Raw genomic sequence first — 22001 nt, 5'->3', positions numbered from 1 at the left:
CATTTTCAAACAACAAGAACTAACATTTAGAGCACTTGATATGCTCTAGACACTTTGCTCAGTACTTTATATCCATTATCTTATTTAATCTTCACATCTCCCTTATATAAGTGGTACTGTATTATCATCTTCATTTTATGGATCAGCACACTGAGCTTAGACTAATTAAATGTCTTGTCCACTGTAATCCAATCTTGTTTACTAGCATAAACAAGAAATAAACAAAACTAAAGCAATCCGTCTCCTACCTTGACATCTATGGAGCAGTTTATCCAATTTGGCGGGAGGAAACAGAAAAGATTAGATTAACACAGAGTATGAATGCAAGACTAAAAATCAAAGAGTGATAGATTTTAGAAAAATTCAGGGATCTTATTTCCTTGAAATAAGTGATTGATCCTTTTTCTTCCTCTACCTCTGACGAGCAGAGGTTGTCACAACTCTCTAATCACAAATACAAAATAACAAAGTCCTCTATGTTTAAGTCACCGCTCAATGGAGGGAATTTATCAGCCTTGGCTACAAGGATTAGCCACAATTCAAGTGCTGTTGGATATACATGAGTCTTCAAATGGTGATTCCAGCCATTCCTTTCAAATACGTGCTATTTCTTAGTTTCTGAGAACATTTAAAATACGTTTTTTCCTGAACTTGGAAAAGTTAAGACAGAGAGACCTTCATGTTTTTCTCTCATCTAGTATTCAAGACTTCTGTAGGGAAAAAAAGAGAGAGTAAATGCAAAGTGTTTTATATGCTTTTTCCTGTAATAAAATCTCATTTTACTGGATCTTCAATGGAAATCTTTCTCCATTCTGGTATGAGGGGAATTTTGGCATCTGTATTTCTACTTGGTACAGTCTCCAGCTGTTTGTTTACTTTTCTGACTTGGGTACTTGTAGAAGTTATCTCTGTTGTAGAATTAACAAGTAATCTCACTCTGGAAAGTATTTCTGCAGTGTTTCTTGAATGGTTCTTCAACCATGGCAATGTCCATGAGTGGCTAGGAGTGTTAGGTATTATTCCACTGCCACTCCGGGGATTTGCTTTGGAATCCATGGACTCTGAGTCTCTTATGTAGCTCTCCAGAAAGTGAGGTTTGGGGGCTTAGGCAAGATCAGCACAGGAAAACCTCCAAGGGAGAGTGATTCTTCTATGTCTTCAGATCTCATCATCAAGAATGAAAGTGAATGAGTCAGTCAGACAGTCAGCTGGATCACAAATATTTATCAGTTGCCGCCTATGTGCCAGGAAAAGGGTACAGAATGATCAAAAAGACAGATAAAACCCTAGGGAGGCTCTAAGCTAGTATGAAAGACCAACATGAAATAAATGACTTTGGGTCAATATTAACAGTCTAAGTAAACCAGATGTTAGTCATTTCTGTATATGGAGCAAGGACCAATGATTCTTCTCACTCGCCCTAAAGAAGTCACTTGCCCAAAAGCATATATTTTACTGAAAGTGATGAGAGATTTTTACCTCATAGGAAATGCCGTTTTGCTCCAGATCTCCGTACTTGATATATCTCTCCCAGTTTCTCATAGCCACACAGCCACAAGCTTCCTCTCTCTTTTGACTCTTCTCTAAACCTCTTTGGCTCCAGTCCTCCATTTCCAGATCTCTCCTTGCATCCCTTCTCTCCTTTCTTAGGTAGACAATTAATTCTGTCTCATCTCTTTCCAGCTTGCATAGCTGCAATTAAAAACTGACTTAGCAAGCAGCACACCCACTAATTACCAAGAATTTCTCTCATTAGAAGGCAGGGGAATATTTATATAATAATTTTTATTTCCTCACCTACCTATATATCTCCACCCACTGCAGTGTCTTCCTCATCCCCACCCACTGCAGTGTTTTCACCTCTTTGCAAAGTCTTCCCAAATGGTTTGAGAGTTCCCAACTGATATTTCACATGTCCCTACAAAGTGCTGTCAATCACCAGGTGATATCCTCCCTCTTTTTCTTTTTCTGTTAGCCCCCTGTGGTTTTTTCATCTGTTGTGGTTACTTTTGATGCCTACACAGTCACATGAAGGGGTCTTGGCTCTCCCTCCAGGGTTTTCAGCCAAGTGCCCTCCTTTTAGACATAGCTGCCAGTACCATAGCCCCACTGATATTCTTGAGCCCTAAAAGTGCTAGGGCAGAGCCATAGAATATGGTACTCCTAGAAATAGAATATATTCTAAGAATATATTCATAGGATATGTGCTGAATGACATTGTGTTTAGTATGCAAGGAGGGGGAATGCTTTCCCACTCCTTTCTACCTTTCCCACCCCTTGCCATCACAGGGGTCATATGAATACTAGAGGAGTATCTGATGGTGTTTTTGAGAAATAAACTCTTATATTGTATAATTTTATTTTAGCACATGATAATCATGATATATAACAGGTGATATGGCACAGGACTGATCATTCAGAACGGACCCAAAATATAACTTGAACAATCAGATTGGATGTTTGTTAGCAGATAGGACAAATATATTGGTGCATCCTAGCTTAATATTAGCTCTGTTTTGGAAGATCGTAACATGAATCCATGAAGGCGGTGGTTGGGAAGAGAAGGAGACCAGTCTTAACTATAGAAGCCATGTTATTCCTGTCTCCTAAATTAAGAAATGTTTTCTCTCTGTTTTCTAGTACTCAGGTATTGTTGGAGGCATTATGGTTCATAGGGATGTGAATATAGGCTCCAGAGTTAGATGGACTGAGGATCAAATTCCTGTTCTGCCACAAAAAGATCATGGTCTTGGGCAGTTAACCTCTATATGCTATAATTTTCTTATCTGCAAAATGGGAATAAAATGCATAATTATGGGGGTGCTGTAAATATTAAATGAGGAAATTAATTTTTTTTTCTTTTGCTGTACGCGGGCCTCTCACCGCTGTGGCGTCTCCCATTGCGGAGCACAGGCTCCGGACGCGCAGGCCCAGCGGCCACGGCTCACAGGCCCAGCCGCTCCGCGGCAAGCGGGATCCTCCCGGATCGGGGCACGAACCCGTGTCCCCTGCATCGGCAGGCGGACTCTCAACCACTGCGCCACCAGGGATGCCTGAGGAAATTAATTTTTTAAGGGTTAAAAAATGTTATGCATTATTATTGTACCACGTTCTTGTGTCTAACTCATTCTTTAGAGTAACTTTGGCTTCATCCTGACTCTAGGCTCATCCAGTCAATGCAACAGATGTGGCCAGTCATGTAGTAGTTAGATACTAAGTAATTAATTAGCTCATTCACTCATTTCTTTTTTTTTTTTTTTTTTTTTTCTTTTTTGCCGTACGCGGGCCTCTCACTGTTGTGGCCTCTCCTGTTGCGGAGCACAGGCTCCGGACGCCCAGGCTCAGCAGCCATGGCTTATGGGCCCAGCCTCTCCGCTGCACGTGGGATCTTCCCAGTCCGGGGCACGAACCCGTGTCCCCTGCATCGGCAGATGGACTCTCAACCACTGGGCCACCAGTGAAGCCCCCACTCATTTCTTTAATTCTTTCATTCCTTCCACTAAAGGGCATAGTAAGCACTGGAGACCAATGATGAAAATGAGGAGATGACTTTATGAGCTCACAGTTAGAGGGGATACAGACCAAAAAAGAAATAATTAGAAAGCAGTGTGAGAAGTGCCATTATGGAGATAAGAAGAGAAGGTTATTGAAATGCATCAGAGAAAAGCCAATTATTATGCCTGGAGAAATTAAGAAAGCCTCACAAAAGAAGTAGTAAAAACTTGTTCTTAGGACAGATTTAGGGCCATCAATTTCCCATATAAGAGGTCTTCCCTATCCTACTGGAAATTTCTGGATGAGCGTAACATTTCCTGGGACTGTTGTAGATATGAGATCAGAATCTTAAAGCATATACCTCCTTATTCCAGAGCTCTGATAATGCAAATAAAATACAAAGATACAAGACTTTCAAGATTAAGCTACCTTAGTATTCAATTGAATAAAATTATTAATTCTTTAGAACATTTTTTAACTTTTTTTGAGGTATGGTAGAGGAATTAAAAAAAATATGGCTTGTTTTTCATGTTACTTCTTAAATTCTAAAGTCTTCTAAATTGCATCATTTCTGAATAATCAGCAACAACAACCAACAGTATTGCTACTGGTTAGGTTTAGTCCCTGAAAGCATATGGTCTTTAAAGTATGTCATTAGGATCTTCTAATGCACCCAGTGTCTCCTCAGCTGAAGTCCCAAAACACATAAGTCCATTTTGCATGTTCCTGTGTTTTCCAGTTGCTTAAAATTGATCTTGAGATTTTTTTTTTGGATTGACATCAGTACTTCCAGTGTTACGTTTTTTTGTTTCGTTATTTTTCTGGAAAATAAATCTGTCTCTCTTTCTCTTACTGTTTCTCTGTCCCCTCCTTTCTTTTTTTAATTTTTATTTTTACCTTTCTTAGTTGTCTACTTTCCCCTCAGGAAGTTATGCATTCCTTCTTTTCATTTGTTCAGATTGGAAAAGTTTAAATGAACAAGCATATGTAGATACACACAGACACACACACACACACACACACACACAAGGAGGAACAGATTTTTTAACAATCGTGGCTGTTACAAAACACAGGAGCACTTAAATAGAGATCTCACGACTGCCTTGTGTGTCTTCTGTCGATTTTTGGCTGTATTTAGTTCTTCATGAAACACTTACAGGTGTTGGTCTTGGACTCTTTTCTTTCCAGGGATAATTTTTGAAGCAAGCAATGTTGGAAAATGTTCTCAGATAATCTGTACTCTGCCAGTGCACTTTGTCCTTGTGGGCCCTTAAAAAATCAGTTTCATGTGGGTTACCTGTCACTTTGTATGTTTGCTTTTTAGGTACGAAAAAGGATTAAATCACTTTGGTTGTATAAAATGGCTTTTAATCAGTTCTTTTTCTTCTAGGTACAATCACTTAACCTGCTTTAAGACTGTGAATCAGTGCAGCTGGAGCTCTTTTGGAAGCCTTTTGGCTGTTGTTGGGTTAGAAAAATAGAGTTGGAATCAGTTGGCCAGAGTTCACATACTGGCACCATCACTTGCTAGCTATGTGACTTGTGACCGATTAGCCTTCCTTTGATTCAGTTTTCCTATTGATAAAAATAGGGTCAAAGGTAATATCCATGTCTTAGGTTTGTTGGGATAATTAAATGAGATTGTGTGTAAGGAGTGTTTAGCATAGGCCTGGAAAATAGTAAGCTTTTAATAAGTGTCATTCTTATTACTGCATGTGAGTGACATAGCCAACAAGGAGACATGCAACATCAGGAAGAGGCTACAAAGGCAGTTCAAAGACTATCGCTATGTTTGGTATTACTTGCTTCCATATCTGTCAGTTCAGAAATTTGTTATTTGGTGTGGAAAGGACTGATAAGTCTTGGCACAATGTTTTCCCCCAAGTAAATCACATTTTTTCTGGAATTTGTTTTGCCCTCTCCTCTAACTTCTCTTCACACGCCAGTCTCTAACCCCTACTGCCCTTCATCCACTGCCCTGCCCCTCCATTCCAGGACATGAGAGTCAACATCTGTCGCTTCGTTTTCACACCATGACTGCAGTTGGGAAATTCCGTTCCCCAAAATCCTTCCCAGTTCTTGGTGAAAGCCCCTGGTTATAATTCATGTTTTCCACACACACTTAGTAAAGATTTCAGTGCTGTAAAATTAATTCTATAATTATCACCTGTTCTTTATGTTCAAATGTTTACATGCTACATTTAAGAAATCACCTTCTGATAATTTTTATTTCTTTACTTAATAGAAGCACAGCAATTTCTCCCATACAGCACTTTGCTGCCTCATTAGCACACCTGATATGTTTGTTCTCAGATAGTTTGTCTATACATCCACAGGAGAATTTACGTAGAACTTCCATACCAGCATTAAAGATAGCCATAGCAACACCAAAGAGGGCCTTGTGAAATATATGATTACAATGTACCACGGGAATTAATAATTCTCAGGCCACTGTCTTAAATTGTAACCAGACTGTTTTTGTAAGGAAGTTGCTCAGTTTATGTACACAGAACACATAGGGCTGCATTCTAATTGGGGGACCAGTTTTATTTAAAATTTATATCTCAGAAAGTACTTAAATTATTCTATTTAATATGCCTATGCTATATTTGAGTGATGTTATGAAATGTTTTGCTAATTTGACCCTTCCTGATAATTTCCTAAAAGTCTAAGTGAATACAATGAAAGAATACCATCTCTAAAAATGGTTTTAATATCTTTTTCCCCAGAGTAATGAATAAATTTTTTTTAATTAATAATTATAGAAATTTATCATTCACTATAAAAAGTAATTTTACTAGACACTATGTCAGTTTTCTTCTTCGGGTTCCCCAATTAAGTAGAACTTTAAAAACATGCTGTTAGTTTACTAGATTTTAGTAGGTCAGCATGCACACCAAAAGTGTATTAAGGTGGACTGCTCTATTGATTTGCGGTGAATATCCTAAAGGCTCAAGGCAGTTGTCTGCGGAAGGGGCGGGAGGGCCATACATGATCGAGGTCATGCGCATCTAGCCAATTTGTAAGACGATCCAGCCGCTCCAAGCCATCAGCAATTCTTAGCATAGGGGCACACTCATGCATTCTTGTCAAGTCATCTTGTGAAAGGCTGCCTGCTTCCAGCTTGGCTTGGATGTGCAACCTTAATAAAACTCACTGAGGTCTGGGAGAAAATAGCAGATCTGCAGCAGATAGGGTAGAGGAAAGGGTCTAGAATATGTACACGCAGCTGACTCAGGCAGGCTACACGCTGAACGGTTACACTGAGGAAACCATAAATCTCAGCTACTATGCAATAAATATCTCAAGTTTTAACTAAGGAAACTATCTTTACAGTGAAATTAAAAAAATAACATTTTAGAACAAAGCTAACAGATGGCTAGTTTTCTGTGATTCTTCTACAAAAGCTTTCTTTGAGAGGGGAAAAAGTCAAACAAACAAGCAGTTTTACCTGAAATAAAGAACTAGTTTAAAGGTCAGAAGAAAGGAGCAAGTTTTGCGAGAGGCACGGAAAGAGAGTGCTGGCAGTACAATGACAGTTTTCCTTTCCTTTGCTTTCCTCGCTGCTATTCTGACTCACATAGGGTGCAGCAACCAGCGCCGAAGTCCAGAAAACGGTGGGAGAAGATATAATCGGATTCAGCATGGGCAGTGTGCCTACACTTTCATTCTTCCAGAACACGACGGGAACTGTCGTGAGAGTACGACAGACCAGTACAACACAAACGCTCTGCAGAGAGATGCTCCACACGTGGAACAGGATTTCTCTTCCCAGAAACTTCAACATCTGGAGCATGTGATGGAAAATTATACTCAGTGGCTGCAAAAAGTAAGTGATTGCTTTCAGTTTCTAAATGCACGGAGCCTTTTCTGTTCTTGCAGTGCAGCTAACTTAGAGTTCCTTAGGGGAGCATGTGTGTGTTTACCTTTTGCTCCAGGGGGGCAGTGTTTGCAAATGCAAGACGGCGCTTTCCCTGTGACTTCACGGGTGAGCAAACGTTTTTTAGGCTTGTGCAAGCCTCTGAAGGTGTGGTGGCACCCCGTTTTGTATGCCTAATACTGGCACATTTTATCACATTTCTGGTTTTCCCTTGTTTAAAATTTAGCTTAAGTTTTCTATCAAAATCCAACTTAAAAAATTGAATAAGTTAGTGAAAAAATAAAGTAATAATGACAATACTAGTTTAGGATCATACCGATTTTACACCAAGAAATTTTCTTCAGCTAGGACAGAAAATCATCACCAGATACTTATTTTTCAACCTCTAGTAAAGTTAATATGAAATGAGAGTAAATACAAAATATATTTGATTGGAGAACTTGAATAAGTATATAAAGGTAACAATTTCAGCAAGTAGTAGTATAGTAAAGGACTGATTTCTGTCATATATTTCTTCTGTCCTTGAGAAAAAATCAGGAAGATTTATTTTAATGTGAACTCATCAGGAAGAGGTTGTTTACCCACTATGAAAGGAGAAATTGAGCCAGTGGTGGCTGTTCCCGAAGATATGCACCTGCAGATTTGGGCTGAACACAACATGTAGGCTTTGGTATGTTCCTGAAGTACCTCTTTCCTCAGGACATTGTAGTTAAACACAGTGCAATATGGGAGTCTAAGTATCCAGATAAATGTTAATGTTGAGTATGCATTTAAATCCCAATTTGTAAAAATCAAATTAAACATTTTATTTAGTTATTTCTGTATAAATCATTTAAAAGTTTTTGTTGAAAATATGCCTATAAAGAAATAACACACTTTCTGCAGTTCATTCCCTCTTTACTCTCTGTTTAATTGTGTAACAGGTAAGCAGCAGATAACAAGTGTATTCAAATATATCACTGGAAAGGTGGCAATGTCAATGTCCCATTTGTGGAAAGCTTCTCCCCCAGGGATCTTTGCTAAAAATTCAGTTGGTGTGTATGGGTAGGAACGCAAGGAGTCTAGTCTTCTTTAAGTTAGTCAGAACAAACCCTTTAAGAAGATAAAAGATAGGGAAAGGACAGATGCTCTATTTTGTTCCTGTGTGGTCACGCTCACTTAGATCATCTCCTGCTGAATCATGCCGAGTAATAGTTATTTTACTTTTTGTCCACTAGGGACTGAACTAAGATCACTGTTATTTTATTTGACAAATTAACTAAAACTTAGTAGTTTTAGAGTTTCCAAACCTGGAATTTTAGTTAATCTTTCTATTGTAGATTACAGGTGAAAAAATACATAGGCAAAATAATAGCAAGCAAGGAGAATTCTGCACTTTTGATAATATAGCTTAAATTTCAGGCACTAATTACAGCAGCAGTTTATAATAGAATATATATTTTTTTCCTTTCACAGAACTTATTTCCGTCGTGAACAAGTGAATTTGGTTGAATAGCTTATTACTATTCTCAATATACCGCCCATATAGTTTTTAATGAGAATTTAATCATAAATTAGTCCGAATTCATTGAGGGAGGTGGAGAGGGAAATTTAGTTCCAAATTGTCTTCAATGAGCTATTCTACCAAAAATGTAATATTTTGTTTGCTTAAAATATACAATCAAAATGGTGATTTAAACATAGTAATGCGTATTTTTTTTGTTGCTGTGCAGTTATTAAGCAGTAGCAGGGTAAATATATGATTCTGCTGGTTTAAATCATGCCCAGGCTTCACATGTTAATGTTTGAAATAAATTTGATTTTTGTTTGCATTGTTTTTGGTCAATGATTATGAGATAGTTTTCAGATTATAGCCAGGCATAATTATGAAAATGTTCTTTGGTTATATTGACCCTTGCTAGCATGAATCAAGCTGAATATATGCTGAAAATGTCCCTGTTGGTATGAGTCAGAGCAGTTTGGCTTGACTATTGTCCGTTTAAATTTGCACGTCTTTTGTCATTGTTAATGTGATTGGTTGGAGGATCAAGAAACCAAATAAATGCATTCAGCAAAGAACTTGCTAAAGGCTTTCATAAATTTCCCTTAATTAGAGGTTTTCCATACTTCAAGTTCTAAATTTCATGTAAGGTACTTATTTTGATAATTCAAATGTAAATCTTTGTTATTGTAACCATTTGGTATGCTTAATACTATAATTTGTACTACTTCTATTTTGATTCCCAGTAGTTGTGTTAGGATAAGAAGCAATGCACTGCAGTAACTGAGGCTATCAGTGTAAGTGTAAATAATTCATCCATTTATTCAACAAAATAATTAATCAAAGCATATGATTATTATGCAGCTCATATCATCACTATCAGGAATTTTTTTGATGCTGAATGTGTATTATCAATGCTAGAAGCAGATGGATGATAATTTATATTAATCTATTACCTTCCTCGATGTTTGGTAAACTGGGTTCTTTTAAATATTCTTCAGAAAACGCTGACTGTCACTATAAGTCACCTTATGAAACTTATACTCTCCAATCTCATTCCTCAACTTTTCTGGTCTTACAACTGAATAAGATGATAAGCAAGGTGGTCAGCAGGGCATAGGATGTGTTGGTCACTGTAAGTACTGGAACTGTTTTGGCACTGGTCTCTTGATGCGATGGATTTAATTCTCGGAGATCAGGTTTCCATGATAACTTGTCGATTAACACCAATGTGAGATAGGTTTATAGCATTATCCTTACTTTTCAGATAGGGAAAAGCAATATACATAATTGTTCAAAAAATCACATTTTTATTGGGTGAAACACCTGGGCTATATGTCTAGGTTTGACTCTCTTCCACCATATAGCTCTTTTCAGAATTATTAGCAAACCATACCCATTACCAGAGAGTGACCAGATCTTGGGATAGTGACAGTAAACACAAAGGCCTTTGTGTCTTCGCCACTTTCTTGTGATTCCTTTCTACCTTTCTATTACACAGAAATGTCTGTTGTTTAATGTCTACTCCACATCCTGTGCTTTTTTTTTTTTGCGGTATGCGGGACTCTCACTGTTGTGGCCTCTCCCCCTGCAGAGCACAGGCTCCGGACGCGCAAGCTCAGTGGCCATGGGTCACAGGCCCAGCCGCTCCGCGGCATGTGGGATCTTCCTGGACCGGGGCCCGAACCCGTGTCCCCTGCATCGGCAGGCGGACTCTCAACTACTGCGCCACCAGGGAAGCCCCTGTGCTTCTTGAACTATTGTTTTCTTTCTCTCATATACCCAAAGTTCACAAATATGTGTATTTAAAACATTCGGATTTAAAATATTAGAATTTGGGGGAATGCTTAGAAAGTCTGTTTTGCCTTTGCCAAATGGTGTCTTTTCTTTTTTTGGTTGAAAGTATAAATACATTGAGTTAAAAAAAAATATGCCTTGTAACAGAGAACAAGAATCTATCTACTATAAGCATTTCACACTAGCTAAAATTGACAAATTGATTGTTAGTAAGAAATGTAGTTATGAATTACGATCCAGAATATTTTAATAAATGAAATACTTTTAATGAAGTGCTTGGCTAAATTTTTCTATTGACAGCATTTTTTGACTAACAGCATCCTCTACTTGAATATTGTATTCTTTTCTTCAGAGAATTAGTATCTGGCATGCAGTTACCTGAAATATATTAATGATGATGATAATCTTTTTAAAAGCCCTTGTATTACACATATTAACTCATATTAATATCTACTCATAGAAGGTGACTTTCATGAGGCCAGTGATGTGTGTTTGTCCAGTGTCATTTCCCCAGGGCTTAGAGTAGTATATCATCCATAGCAGATAGATAATAAATGTTTGTTGGGCTTCCCTGGTGGCGCAGTGGTTGAGAGTCCGCCTGCCAATGCAGGGGACACGGGTTCGAGCCCTGGTCTGGGAAGATCCCACATGCCGCGGAGCAACTGGGCCCGTGAGCCACAATTACTGAGCCTGCGCGTCTGGAGCCTGTGCTCTGCAACAAGAGAGGCCGCGATAGTGAGAGGCCCGCGCACCGCGATGAAGAGTGGCCCCCGCTTGCCACAACTAGAGAAAGCCCTCGCACGGAAACGAAGACCCAACACAGCCATAAATAAATAAATAAAGCAAACTGTCAACAAGTAAAAATAAATAAACAAAAAAAAATAAATGTTTGTTGATTGAATAAATGGATGCCTTGTCTATGTGTTGCAATCTACATTTTATTATGTACTGTTAACATTTTGGATATATACCTTCCTTCCCTAAGTAGATTTTAAGTTGTCTTTTAAGCAAGGACTATGTGGAGGAGGAAAAATAATTTTCTCTCTACCCTTCTGGTTCATGGCTGAGACTTTTCTATAATAAAAAACATGTTAACAAGAGAAAAACAAACAGAAGTTTAATAACATGTATACCTCCTGTATACATGGGAGATGCCCAGGAAAATTGAGTAACTCCCCCAAATGACCCAAGCTTCCACCTTAAATACCGTCTCCAGCTAAAGACAAAAGAAGATGTTGGGTAGGGAGAGCCAGGTTTTCAGGTAAAACATAGTAAACAAGAGTATGGTTGTTATGAAGATTTAAGTCCATGCCTTCTCCATTGATAGAGTTGCTAGAGGTTTAGTCATCTTCCTCTTGGAGGTACAGAGAATGAGACACCCTTACAAATGGAGATCTCCCTTATAAATGTAAATTTCTCTTATAGAAGGCTAATTTCGACTTGGTTTTTAGAGCTTTTCCTATGTCTGCTGTTTCTTAAAAGTATCAGCCTGAAATAATCCTTATGCCAAAAATTCATAATTTGGCATGACAAATTCTGCTCCCCTTCAACTACATCATGCAATTATTTTTGTCCTAATATTAATTAAAAAGATATTGAGTCTAGAATATGTGGTATTAATTATCCAAATTGTATTCAGCCAATGGTCTAGGATCTTAAAAACTTCTATGAATTCATTTGTCTTCTTAATTATTCTTTAAGAGTCATGTTGTTGTTGGTTTCTCCATGAAATGTACCCACACTCCACTTATCCTCAAAGGCTGAGTTCTCCAGTGTTATCACATTGCATGTATCATGTTAGCACTGCATTTCCATGTTGTGTGGCTGTTGTCATTTTCATTATTTGTTTTGAGGGCTGTTCACCTACTTAGACTGTGAGTCCGTAGAGCGTAGCAAAAGTCTCTTTATCCATCTTTATATCCCCAAAGATGTTTAAGTGTCTGAATAATATCTCTGTTATCATAATATAAAAATAAAAACATCACATGTTCAAGTGTGTGGTGCCATGTATAAAATAAAGCAAGTTAAGGGACCTTGCAACTGCTTTCAGATGTTAAAGTTTGCTTCTAAGTTACTTGAGGGTCATCCTGTGGGATGAAAAAGAATTTTATACTTCCAGACCCATAGGCAAACAGTTACTGCATACAGGAGTGGCATATATTTACATATATTTGTAATAATAATATGTGAACATGTGAATCTAAGTAACTAACACTTACTTCTCATCTGTGCATTGTTTTTGTGGCTGGTGACTGTGCAAAACTAAGCCAGAGAGGATACTCTGTTTTATTTGCACATGTGAGGGGATTTCTAGAGTGTGTAAAATGAGCAGACAATTGATCAGTATGTTTTTAAAAATTTGTCACTAAATTTGAAGAAAATATGCATATATGATTGATGCATAGAGATAGAAAAAAATGACAATTGCCAAGAAAGGTTAATAGGAATAATTGTCTTTTAAACTCAGTTGTAGAAATTTCTCCACCAACTTCATTTGAGAGTAACCCCTGATTTTCGAGCTAAGTAGAGCTCTTTAGTTAATGCCTCTGTATTAACTTTTCAATGAATAGTTAGGTTTTATTATTTGCTCGTTATATTGTAGAATTGAAAGATCCAAGAAGGCATAAAGACTTTCTGGGCCCCAGAAGTTGACATTTGGAGCTATAACAGCCTTTTGGATTTCTCTGCAGGAAGGAGCAAGCCTTCCCGCAAACTGTCTCCATTGGTGGATGTCAGGTTTTAGGAGCATGGCAAGTAGGTTCTTTTCTATGGGTGATTGCAGCCTTTCTTACTCCTGACTGTGAGCTTTCACATTGAGCTTTCTTTTAGTAGTACTCATTCATATGTAATTATTGGTTCAATAATTTAAAATGAATGAGAATATACCATTCTTTTCCTTAAAATCCCCCTACATTTTTCCATTACATGAGAAAAGGATCCAGATTCTTTACCATGAGGTCCTATATGATCCGCCCCCACACTCCTATCTGGATTCCTCATTTACCACCTTTCCCTCATTCCAGACACTTAAATGACTTTAGCCTTCTTGTTATATCTCCAGCAGACCAGCTCTTTGCTGTCTCAGGGACTTCACATTCTGTTTGCCTAGCTAGGAAAATTCTTGCCCCAGATCTTGGCATGAATGACTTTTTCTCTTCATTCAGGTCTTTGCTCAGAAATCTTCTCAGAAAGTCTTCACTGAGCACCATTACCTACCACTTTCCCCCACTCTGCTACGTGATTTTCTATCATAATATATGTATTATTTCTTCATGGCATTTACCACTGTGACCTTTTATTGTTTGTCATATAATTTATTCCGTCTACCTCTACTAAGAATGTAAACACAACAAGAGGTCCTTGTCCATCTTGTTGCATGCAGTACACCTTACCCCTAGAAGAGTGCATGACACATAGTAGACTTCGGTAAATATTTGAATGTAAACACAACAAGAATGTAAGCACAACAAGAGGTCCTTGTCCATCTTGTTGCATGCAGTACACCTTACCCCTAGAAGAGTGCATGACACATAGTAGACTTTGGTAAATATTTGCATAATATATTCTCCCAGACCCTGTATGCTATGAGATAGAGACTGTGCCTGTCTTGTTCACTAGTTCTTATTTATTATTTTATGTATTATTTTGATAGCAGATAGCAGATCTACTTTTCTTGCACAATGCCTGGAACGTAGTTGGAAAGAATACTTTCTTTTTAATGACTAGAGGAATGAATGAATTCCATGGGCATATTTTGACTAAAATTAAATATATGTATGAAAATGAGACTTAACTATGTTCTATACATTACCCTACTAGCTATGTAATGGGATAAATTTTAATTAGTCCTGAGTTTCCATATTCTGTTACAGGGGTCAGCAAACAATGGCCCTTGGGCTAAATTGTGCCTGCTACCTATGTTTGTAAATAAAGTTTTACTGGAATACAACCACACTCATTCCTTGAGTGTTGATGGATACTGTGCATCCATTTGTAAATAAAGTTTTATTGGAACAGAGCCATACCCATTTGCTTATGTATTGTCTATGGCTGCTTTCTTCCTATAAAGGCAGACTTGAGTAGTTGCAACAGAGACCAGAAGGCCCACAGAGCTTAAAACTTGACATCCAACCCTTTACAGAAAAAGTTTGCTGACCCCTGTTCTATATCACAAAATGAATACAGTATTAACATTGAGACCATTGCAAGGTAAATTGTGAGGTTTGCTGTGTGGGAAAAAGATGACCTTCCAAGAAGCCAAATAATCTTCAGGTCCGTGCCAGTTGGCATAGAGCCTGTCTAAGCCATTTCTTGGTGTGGTATTGGGACATGCTGTGAGGTGACATTTTAGAGTACAGGCAGGGAAATTTCTTGTCTTTTTTTCCCCCCCTGCCCATCTTGATGTGAACAGAGAAATAGTCCAAAAACAGACACACGTTAAAAAAGAAAACGCACCTGAATAACAATACAAATCAGCAGCCTCTGGTTAAATGAGTCTGGGTGCCCGGGGGTCCTCTGCTTTATGTGCCTGTTTCATCCTGTTTGTTGTGGCATTAGCAAGAAGGTTGACAAAATATCAGAGGCATTCTGTTTTCATAGAAATGGGACTCTGACTCAGCCTTTTACATTCAGTCTATTTAGAAACCTTTCCTCCTTCTGTCATTTGTTTTAGATATAAATATGACAAGTGTTCCCACTTACGTAGATGATGAGAGGGGAGAAGCAACAAGTGGGATGCTCAGCTACAAAATACGGAGGTTTATCAGCCCCTGTACTATAATTTGCTAATTAAGGAGGTTTTGTTTTCTCATTCTGCATGCCTTGTCTCTGTGTGGAAACATAAACAGCCTTTTCCTGGGCCTTGTCTTCTTCTATTCTTTTTTTAATACCACAAGCTATATTGTGTCATTTGCTTACACGCACAACCCTAATAACATTCTGAGTCAGCCTTGCCTTTTGTTCCAATACAAGATTATCGTTTGTTATGAAGTTGGGAAGTTCCAAACTCCCTTTGGTTCTAGCCCCATGGTCTGAGGGAAGGAGGGCCTCTTAGTGTTTAAATCTCTTTACAAAGTGTACAAAAGATGTGCCCCCTCCCTTATCAATGAGGTTTCTAAAGAATGAAGCACTCTGTGGATCATCTTTTCTTATATTTGGAGGCTCTGTCCCTAAACACTCTTCTCTAATTCTTACATAGAAATATTGGAAGTGAGAGGTTTTCAGCCTTGTTTAGTCTTTGTTGCCTATCCAAATGATCTGATTTCTTCCTTTAAACAAATGAAAAGGTAATATTTAACCAAGAAAGTGACGAAAAACATATAAAGCCAGATACGACCCTACTGGTAGCTAATAATTTCATCAATAATGTATTTGGGCATATGCAGATTTTTTCTTTTGGCAGTAAGTGCTGGAGAATATAGAGCAAAATAAATGTAGTAAAGTATATATACTATATGATTATACAGCTTACTTACTACAGGTCTACATTGGCATGTATTGAAGTTCGTGTTGAACTATTGAAAGTGCATGCAAATTAGCATCAAGCTGTGTCTAAAGTAACTCGGTAGCTGAACTATTAATAAAATGCAAATGAAGTGAGAATATCTTGAATTGTTAGTAATATATACATGGAAGCCATCAAACTCACTGACATCATATCGGTAAAATTACTGTATATTTCTGTGGAACGGCTGATGATAATTTTGGAAGGTGGTATATTTTAAAGTTTCGTTTTATGTGTAGTTTAACTTATTAGGAAGGTGCACACTTTACAGATAGTCTCTATTTTGTTTATGAAAGCTGAATGCGTTGAGTTATAAAACTAGACCTAAAGATTATTGGAGGGTTTCCCTCCTATGCTGTTGGTGGGAATATAAATGGGGGCAGTCACTGTGGAAAACCGTATAGAGGTTCTTCAGAAAACTAAAAGTAGAACTACCATATGATCCAGCAATCCCACTCCTGGGCATATACCTGGACAAAGCTATAATTCAAAAAGGTACATGCACCCCTCTGTTCATAACAGCACTATTCATAATAGCCAAGACATGGAAACAATCTAAATGTCCATTGACAGATGAATGAATAAAGAAGATGTGGTACATATATACAATGGAATACTACTCAGCCATAAAAAAGAACAAAGTAATGCCATTTGCAGCAGCATGGATGCAACTGGAGATGATCATACTAAGAGAAATAAGTCAGAAAGAGAAAGATAAATAACATATGATATCACTTATATGTGGAATCTAAAATATGTACAAATGAACCTATATACAAAACAGAAACAGAGTCACAGACATAGAAAACAGACTTGTGATTGCCAAGCGGGGAGGGGAAGGAGAGGGAGGGACTGGGAGTTTGGGGTTAGTAGATGCAAACTATTACATTTAGAATGGATAAACAACAAGGTCCTACTGTATAGCACAGGGAACTATATCCAGTCTCCCAGGATAAACCATAATGAAAAGAATATAAAAAAAAGAATGTATATATGTGTATAACTGAGTCACTTTGGTGTACAGCAGAAATTAGTACAACATTGTAAATCAGCTATACTTCAATTAAAAAAAGGTTATTGGAGGGTTTCCATTCCCAGAGAACAAATAAATATTTTATATATTTATTTATTTACTTATTTATGGCCACGTTGGGTCTTTGTTGCTGCACGCGGGCTTTCTCTAGTTGTGGTGAGGGGGGGCTATTCTGTGTTGCGGTGCGCAGGCTTCTCATTGCAGTGGCTTCTCTTGTTGTGGAGCACGGGCTCTAGGCATGCGGGCTTCAGTAGCTGTGGCATGCAGGCTCAGTTGTGGCTCGCGGGCTCTAGAGCGCAGGCTCAGTAGTTCTGGCACACGGGCTTAGTTGCTCCGCAGCAGGTGCGATCTTCCTGGACCAGGGCTCAAACCCGTGTCCCCTGCATAAGCAGGCAGATTCTTAACCACTGCACCACCAGAGAAGTCCCAAAATAAATATTTTAAAATCCCAAATTTTAATTCATTTCTAAACCTTTAAAGATAATTCCAAGATTTTATAAAACACTTTAACACTGTTCTTATCTTCACTATTACTATAGTGTTGACTAGATTAAAATGCAGTGGGTATTTACTGCAGCTAAAAATTTGATTTGCTGTACCCAGAAGACCTTACATCTACCTTACCTCGAGTGCACAGACATAAGAGGCGAAAATTGTATCTTTATTACTAATATCACCAGTCTTTTCTTTATTTTCCAATTTTACTCAGTTTTTAAATATCAAGAACAGAGCTATAATAAGCAGTAGGTTTAATATAGTATTAATGAATAATTTATTGAATAAATTGAATATTTAATAACTTTTAAATGTCAGTAATAGAGTGAAAGTTTAATATTTTTAACAAATGAGCTGATGAACTGTAAATATTTCTTAGCAGTGGAACCCAATTTCCAAACAAGTTATTAGGCAGAAGCTTAAAATGTAATCTAAATGCAAATCAAGGGGCTAGAGGAGAACTGGAGTGAGGCCCCACCATGACCCTGTTCCTCAGCCCTTTTCTCAGAGACATCCTTCAAGGAACCTTATGTGTACAAAGAAATATATGTTCAAAATAGCTGCAGTGAAACTTTCAAATAATCAAATATTAGGTCGGTAAAGTTGCCAAAACCAATCTACTGGCAGACAGAAAGAAACATAGCAGTTGAAAATTTGAATATTTATTGGCAGGCTGATGTAAGAATGTCCAAATCTGCCATATACAAAGCAGTTTAAGAAAAAACTGCAGGTTGTTCAAAAAAAATAATAAATGCAGGTTGTTCTAGACTCAGAAGTGTTGAGGCCTACCCATATTTAACATGACCCAAATATGTTAAGATAATAGACAATTCTTGGATAATTAGTGGCAAATTGTTATAACTTATCTGTTTTCTAAATTGTCCAATTTCATGATAGTTTATACTTCTCTGTTTTAAATTTAGGAACATGAATTACATTGATTACTTAATATCTCAAGCTGCAATTTTCACTAAGAACAGAATTCATTGTTAAGGATAGTGAAAGGAAATATGAATTTTAAGTAGGCATTTTAGTATTTTCAAAATTTTCAAAGATTCTTGTTAGATCTACTCAGCTAATCTTTGTTTTTATTTATAGTATGTGACACTTAACAGAATTGCCATTTTCTTTTTCATATATGCTGGCTATTTAGCATTTTTAAAGACACTGTCTGGACTGTGAAAGTTAATTCAGTTAAGAATAGATAAAAATCATTCTTGAATCCACTTTCCCCAAAACACCTAAGCTGCAACATATGACAATACGCTGAAAGAGAACAATCATATGAAGGCAATGCCTTCAATTCCATTAACTCTGTGGCACTTTTTCTCTTTCAGAGATGAATAATGCAGAGCCATTTGATATACTGATGGGGTGAAGGCTCCAAAGTCAGGCCTTATATGAATTTATTTTTTTTTTATTTTTTATTTTTTTAGAAGATGTTGGGGGTAGGAGTTTATTAATTTATTTATTTATTTTTGCTGTGCTGGGTCTTCGTTTCTGTGCGAGGGCCACTCTTCATTGCGGTGCGCGGGCCTCCCACTATCACGGCCTCTCCTGTTGCGGAGCACAGGCTCCAGACGCGCAGGCCCAGCAGTTGTGGCTCACGGGCCCAGCCGCTCCGTGGCATGTGGGATCCTCCCAGACCAGGGCTCGAACCCATGTCCCCTGCATTAGCAGGCAGACTCTCAACCACTGCGCCACCAGGGAAGCCCTATATGAATTTATTATTAACTTGCTTATTATATTAGAAATGAAAGTTCTAATTTGTTTTCTGGCTTCCCAGTGGCCTGCTTTTTCTCAAACACCAGTTTGCCCATTCTGCACTTTGGAGACTTCTGAGGCTTGAAAACCAAAAAAGAGAGATGGTGAGGCAGTCCTCAGCTGGACAGACAGAAGGACTCAGAGGACCTTACTCCAGGCCTGGGTCCTTCTCATTCCTCTTCTTTCCTCTGGTATTGTCTTCATTAAAGTCCTATGTGATGCTCCTTATACTGGCCTTGGAGTGGAAGTGTTAGAAAGAGGATGGACAAGAGGGTGGGCGAATGAACAGGGAGACCAGAGACTGTCCCTTTATTGGTGGCTGGAGGGCGCAGTGAGGGCCCACAGGACTATAGTAGTGTCAAGAAGACTGCTTCATAAGAGATGGCAGTGAGTTCTGCCACGGGATTTTAGGATACAGGCATGAGTCATGGAGCTAAGCACCTGCCATTAACAAAGGATAGGCAGTCAGTTAGCCAGTTATCTAATCAAATATGCACTGTGTACAAGGTGGTCTGCTAGGTACTGGGCGACGGCGATAAATCCACTATAGCCCCTGTGGTTGAGAAACCTAAACCCATTGAAATAGACAGACATGAAAGCAAATGCATTGTTTGTGTCCTCTATTTCCTATGTCAAGTCTAAAGACAGTACCACACAGTGATGAAGTATGTTGTACCTCGAGCCAGACTGCCTGGATGAATCTTGACAGCACCACTTCCTTGCTATGTGACCTTAGGCAAGTTTCATAACTTCTCCGTGCCTCATTTTCATTACTGGTAAAATGAGGTAATAATAGTACGTACATTATAGGATGATTGTTAAGAGTAAGCATAAGTGGGCTTCCCTGGTGGCGCAGTGGTTGAGAGTCCGCCTGCCGATGCAGGGGACATGGGTTCGTGCCCTGATCTGGGAAGATCCCACGTGCAGCGGAGCGGCTGGGCCCGTGAGCCATGGCCGCTGAGCTTGCGCGTCCGGAGCCTGTGCTCCGCAACGGGAGAGGCCACAACAGTAAGAGGCCTGCGTACCGCAAAAAAAAAAAAAGTAAGCGTAAGTCACATAAATTACTTTGCATAAGTGTGATTGCATAGTAAATGTTAAGTAAATATTAGTTATTCCTTGGGGGCAGTTCTGGGTTATAGTAATAGTTAAATGTTGAGAACTTTTACCAGCTATCAGGCCCTTTGGAAGAATTTTAAATGTATTAATTCATTGAATATTTTCGGTAGATAATATTATAATTTTCCCACATAGCAAATGAGAAAGCTGAGGCACAGAGAGGGGCAGTAACTTGCCCAGCATTGTCCAGTGACTCAATGACAGAACCAGTTCCCAATCCCAAGCAGTCTGGCTCTATGACCTATGCTCTTAACCAACTATGGAATTAGCTACAGCAACTTTTATGATATCTTCTCTTATCAATCTTCAAACCTTAAGTCTATTTAAAATGTTTTTCTGTGGTGGTGTTTGCGTCTAACCCTTAATTCTTTCACACTAAATGAGTTGCCCCTTTCTCAAGTTCTGCTTCAGACAGTCATTTGTCCTCATCCCAATTCTAAAGCTTCGTGGTTAAATTGACTGTGACATGTAGGTTATGCTGCTGATTGAAGCACAATAGCCCAATTCTCTCTGCCCTCCCACAGGTCTGTTAACAGACCAAGGAATCCCACGTCTGCAGTTTCTCCTGCCTATATCCTTAGAAGCACCATCTCTCGAAGTTACAGAGCTTAATTAAATCTGACTATTTATCTAAAAACTTCTAAAACACAAAGAAAGGCTTGCAATTGCTTTACATGGGGTGAAGCTGCCTATTCTAAATATCGTCCATTCAATTTAATGACCTCCCTCTTGGATTTTTCTGTGGGCAATCCTTCTTGGAAAAGCACATCCTGGAACTTACAATATTACTTGCATGTACTTTCTTTTGTGGGTCATTCAGAGAGTTGTAAATATGAGAAGAAAAGCCTTGTTTTCTCAGGCAACGACCTCTTATCTCACTTCCTATTTTATTTATCATTGTCCCAATTAATTAAAACATTTCTGGTATTTTGGTTCAAGATCAAAACACTGCTACTTGCAAGCAATTGTGATGACTCTTCCTCTCTGTTTCCTGATCTCAGAGGCCTGACCACTCAGATGCCTGGGCTTTGAGGGTTGCTGCCTTCATGACGGATAAATATCAATTGCATGAGGTAGAAAGGCTCCAAGTTACCCTAACTTCCCTCTGTCCATTGTTCTTCATGGAGTGCAGAAGAGGAGAGACGACAGAATGGGGTGGGGACAAAATAGAATTCAGACATACCTTTTCATCATCTACCTTTGCATAGTGGGACAGATTAAAAAACAATAAAAAAACAAAACTCACTATGTATCCCCTTGCTTGACCTGAATTCTCCAAGGAGCGCTAAGGATCACCAGTGTGTGGCATGTCGACATTGTAGGTGCCCCAAAGATACTGGTAGGATATATACAGGAATAAATGCATGCTGTGGTGCTCAAACTATTTGGGGGCAATTTTTTGGTCAGTGAAGTGGTCTGAAGGATTACAGTGCTAATG

At 38.4% G+C, this 22001-nt stretch overlaps 1 protein-coding gene across 2 annotated transcripts in view; it reads left to right on the top strand.

Annotated features, from left to right (window-relative positions):
- Positions 1-6723: 6723 nt before the first annotated feature.
- ANGPT1 (angiopoietin 1) overlaps positions 6724-22001 on the top strand; it is a 250086-nt gene continuing 234808 nt past the window's right edge. For both annotated transcript variants that reach the window (XM_060127346.1, XM_060127345.1), the window contains exon 1: positions 6724-7324. In XM_060127346.1, the coding sequence (XP_059983329.1) occupies positions 7028-7324 (297 nt within the window). In that variant the 5' untranslated portion in view covers positions 6724-7027. The remainder of the gene's footprint in view (positions 7325-22001) is intronic.

Source organism: Lagenorhynchus albirostris, chromosome 17 (genome assembly GCF_949774975.1).
Source record: "Lagenorhynchus albirostris chromosome 17, mLagAlb1.1, whole genome shotgun sequence".
In the NCBI taxonomy this organism is placed as follows: Eukaryota; Metazoa; Chordata; class Mammalia; order Artiodactyla; family Delphinidae; genus Lagenorhynchus; species Lagenorhynchus albirostris.
This window is presented reverse-complemented; position numbering and strand designations above follow the sequence as displayed.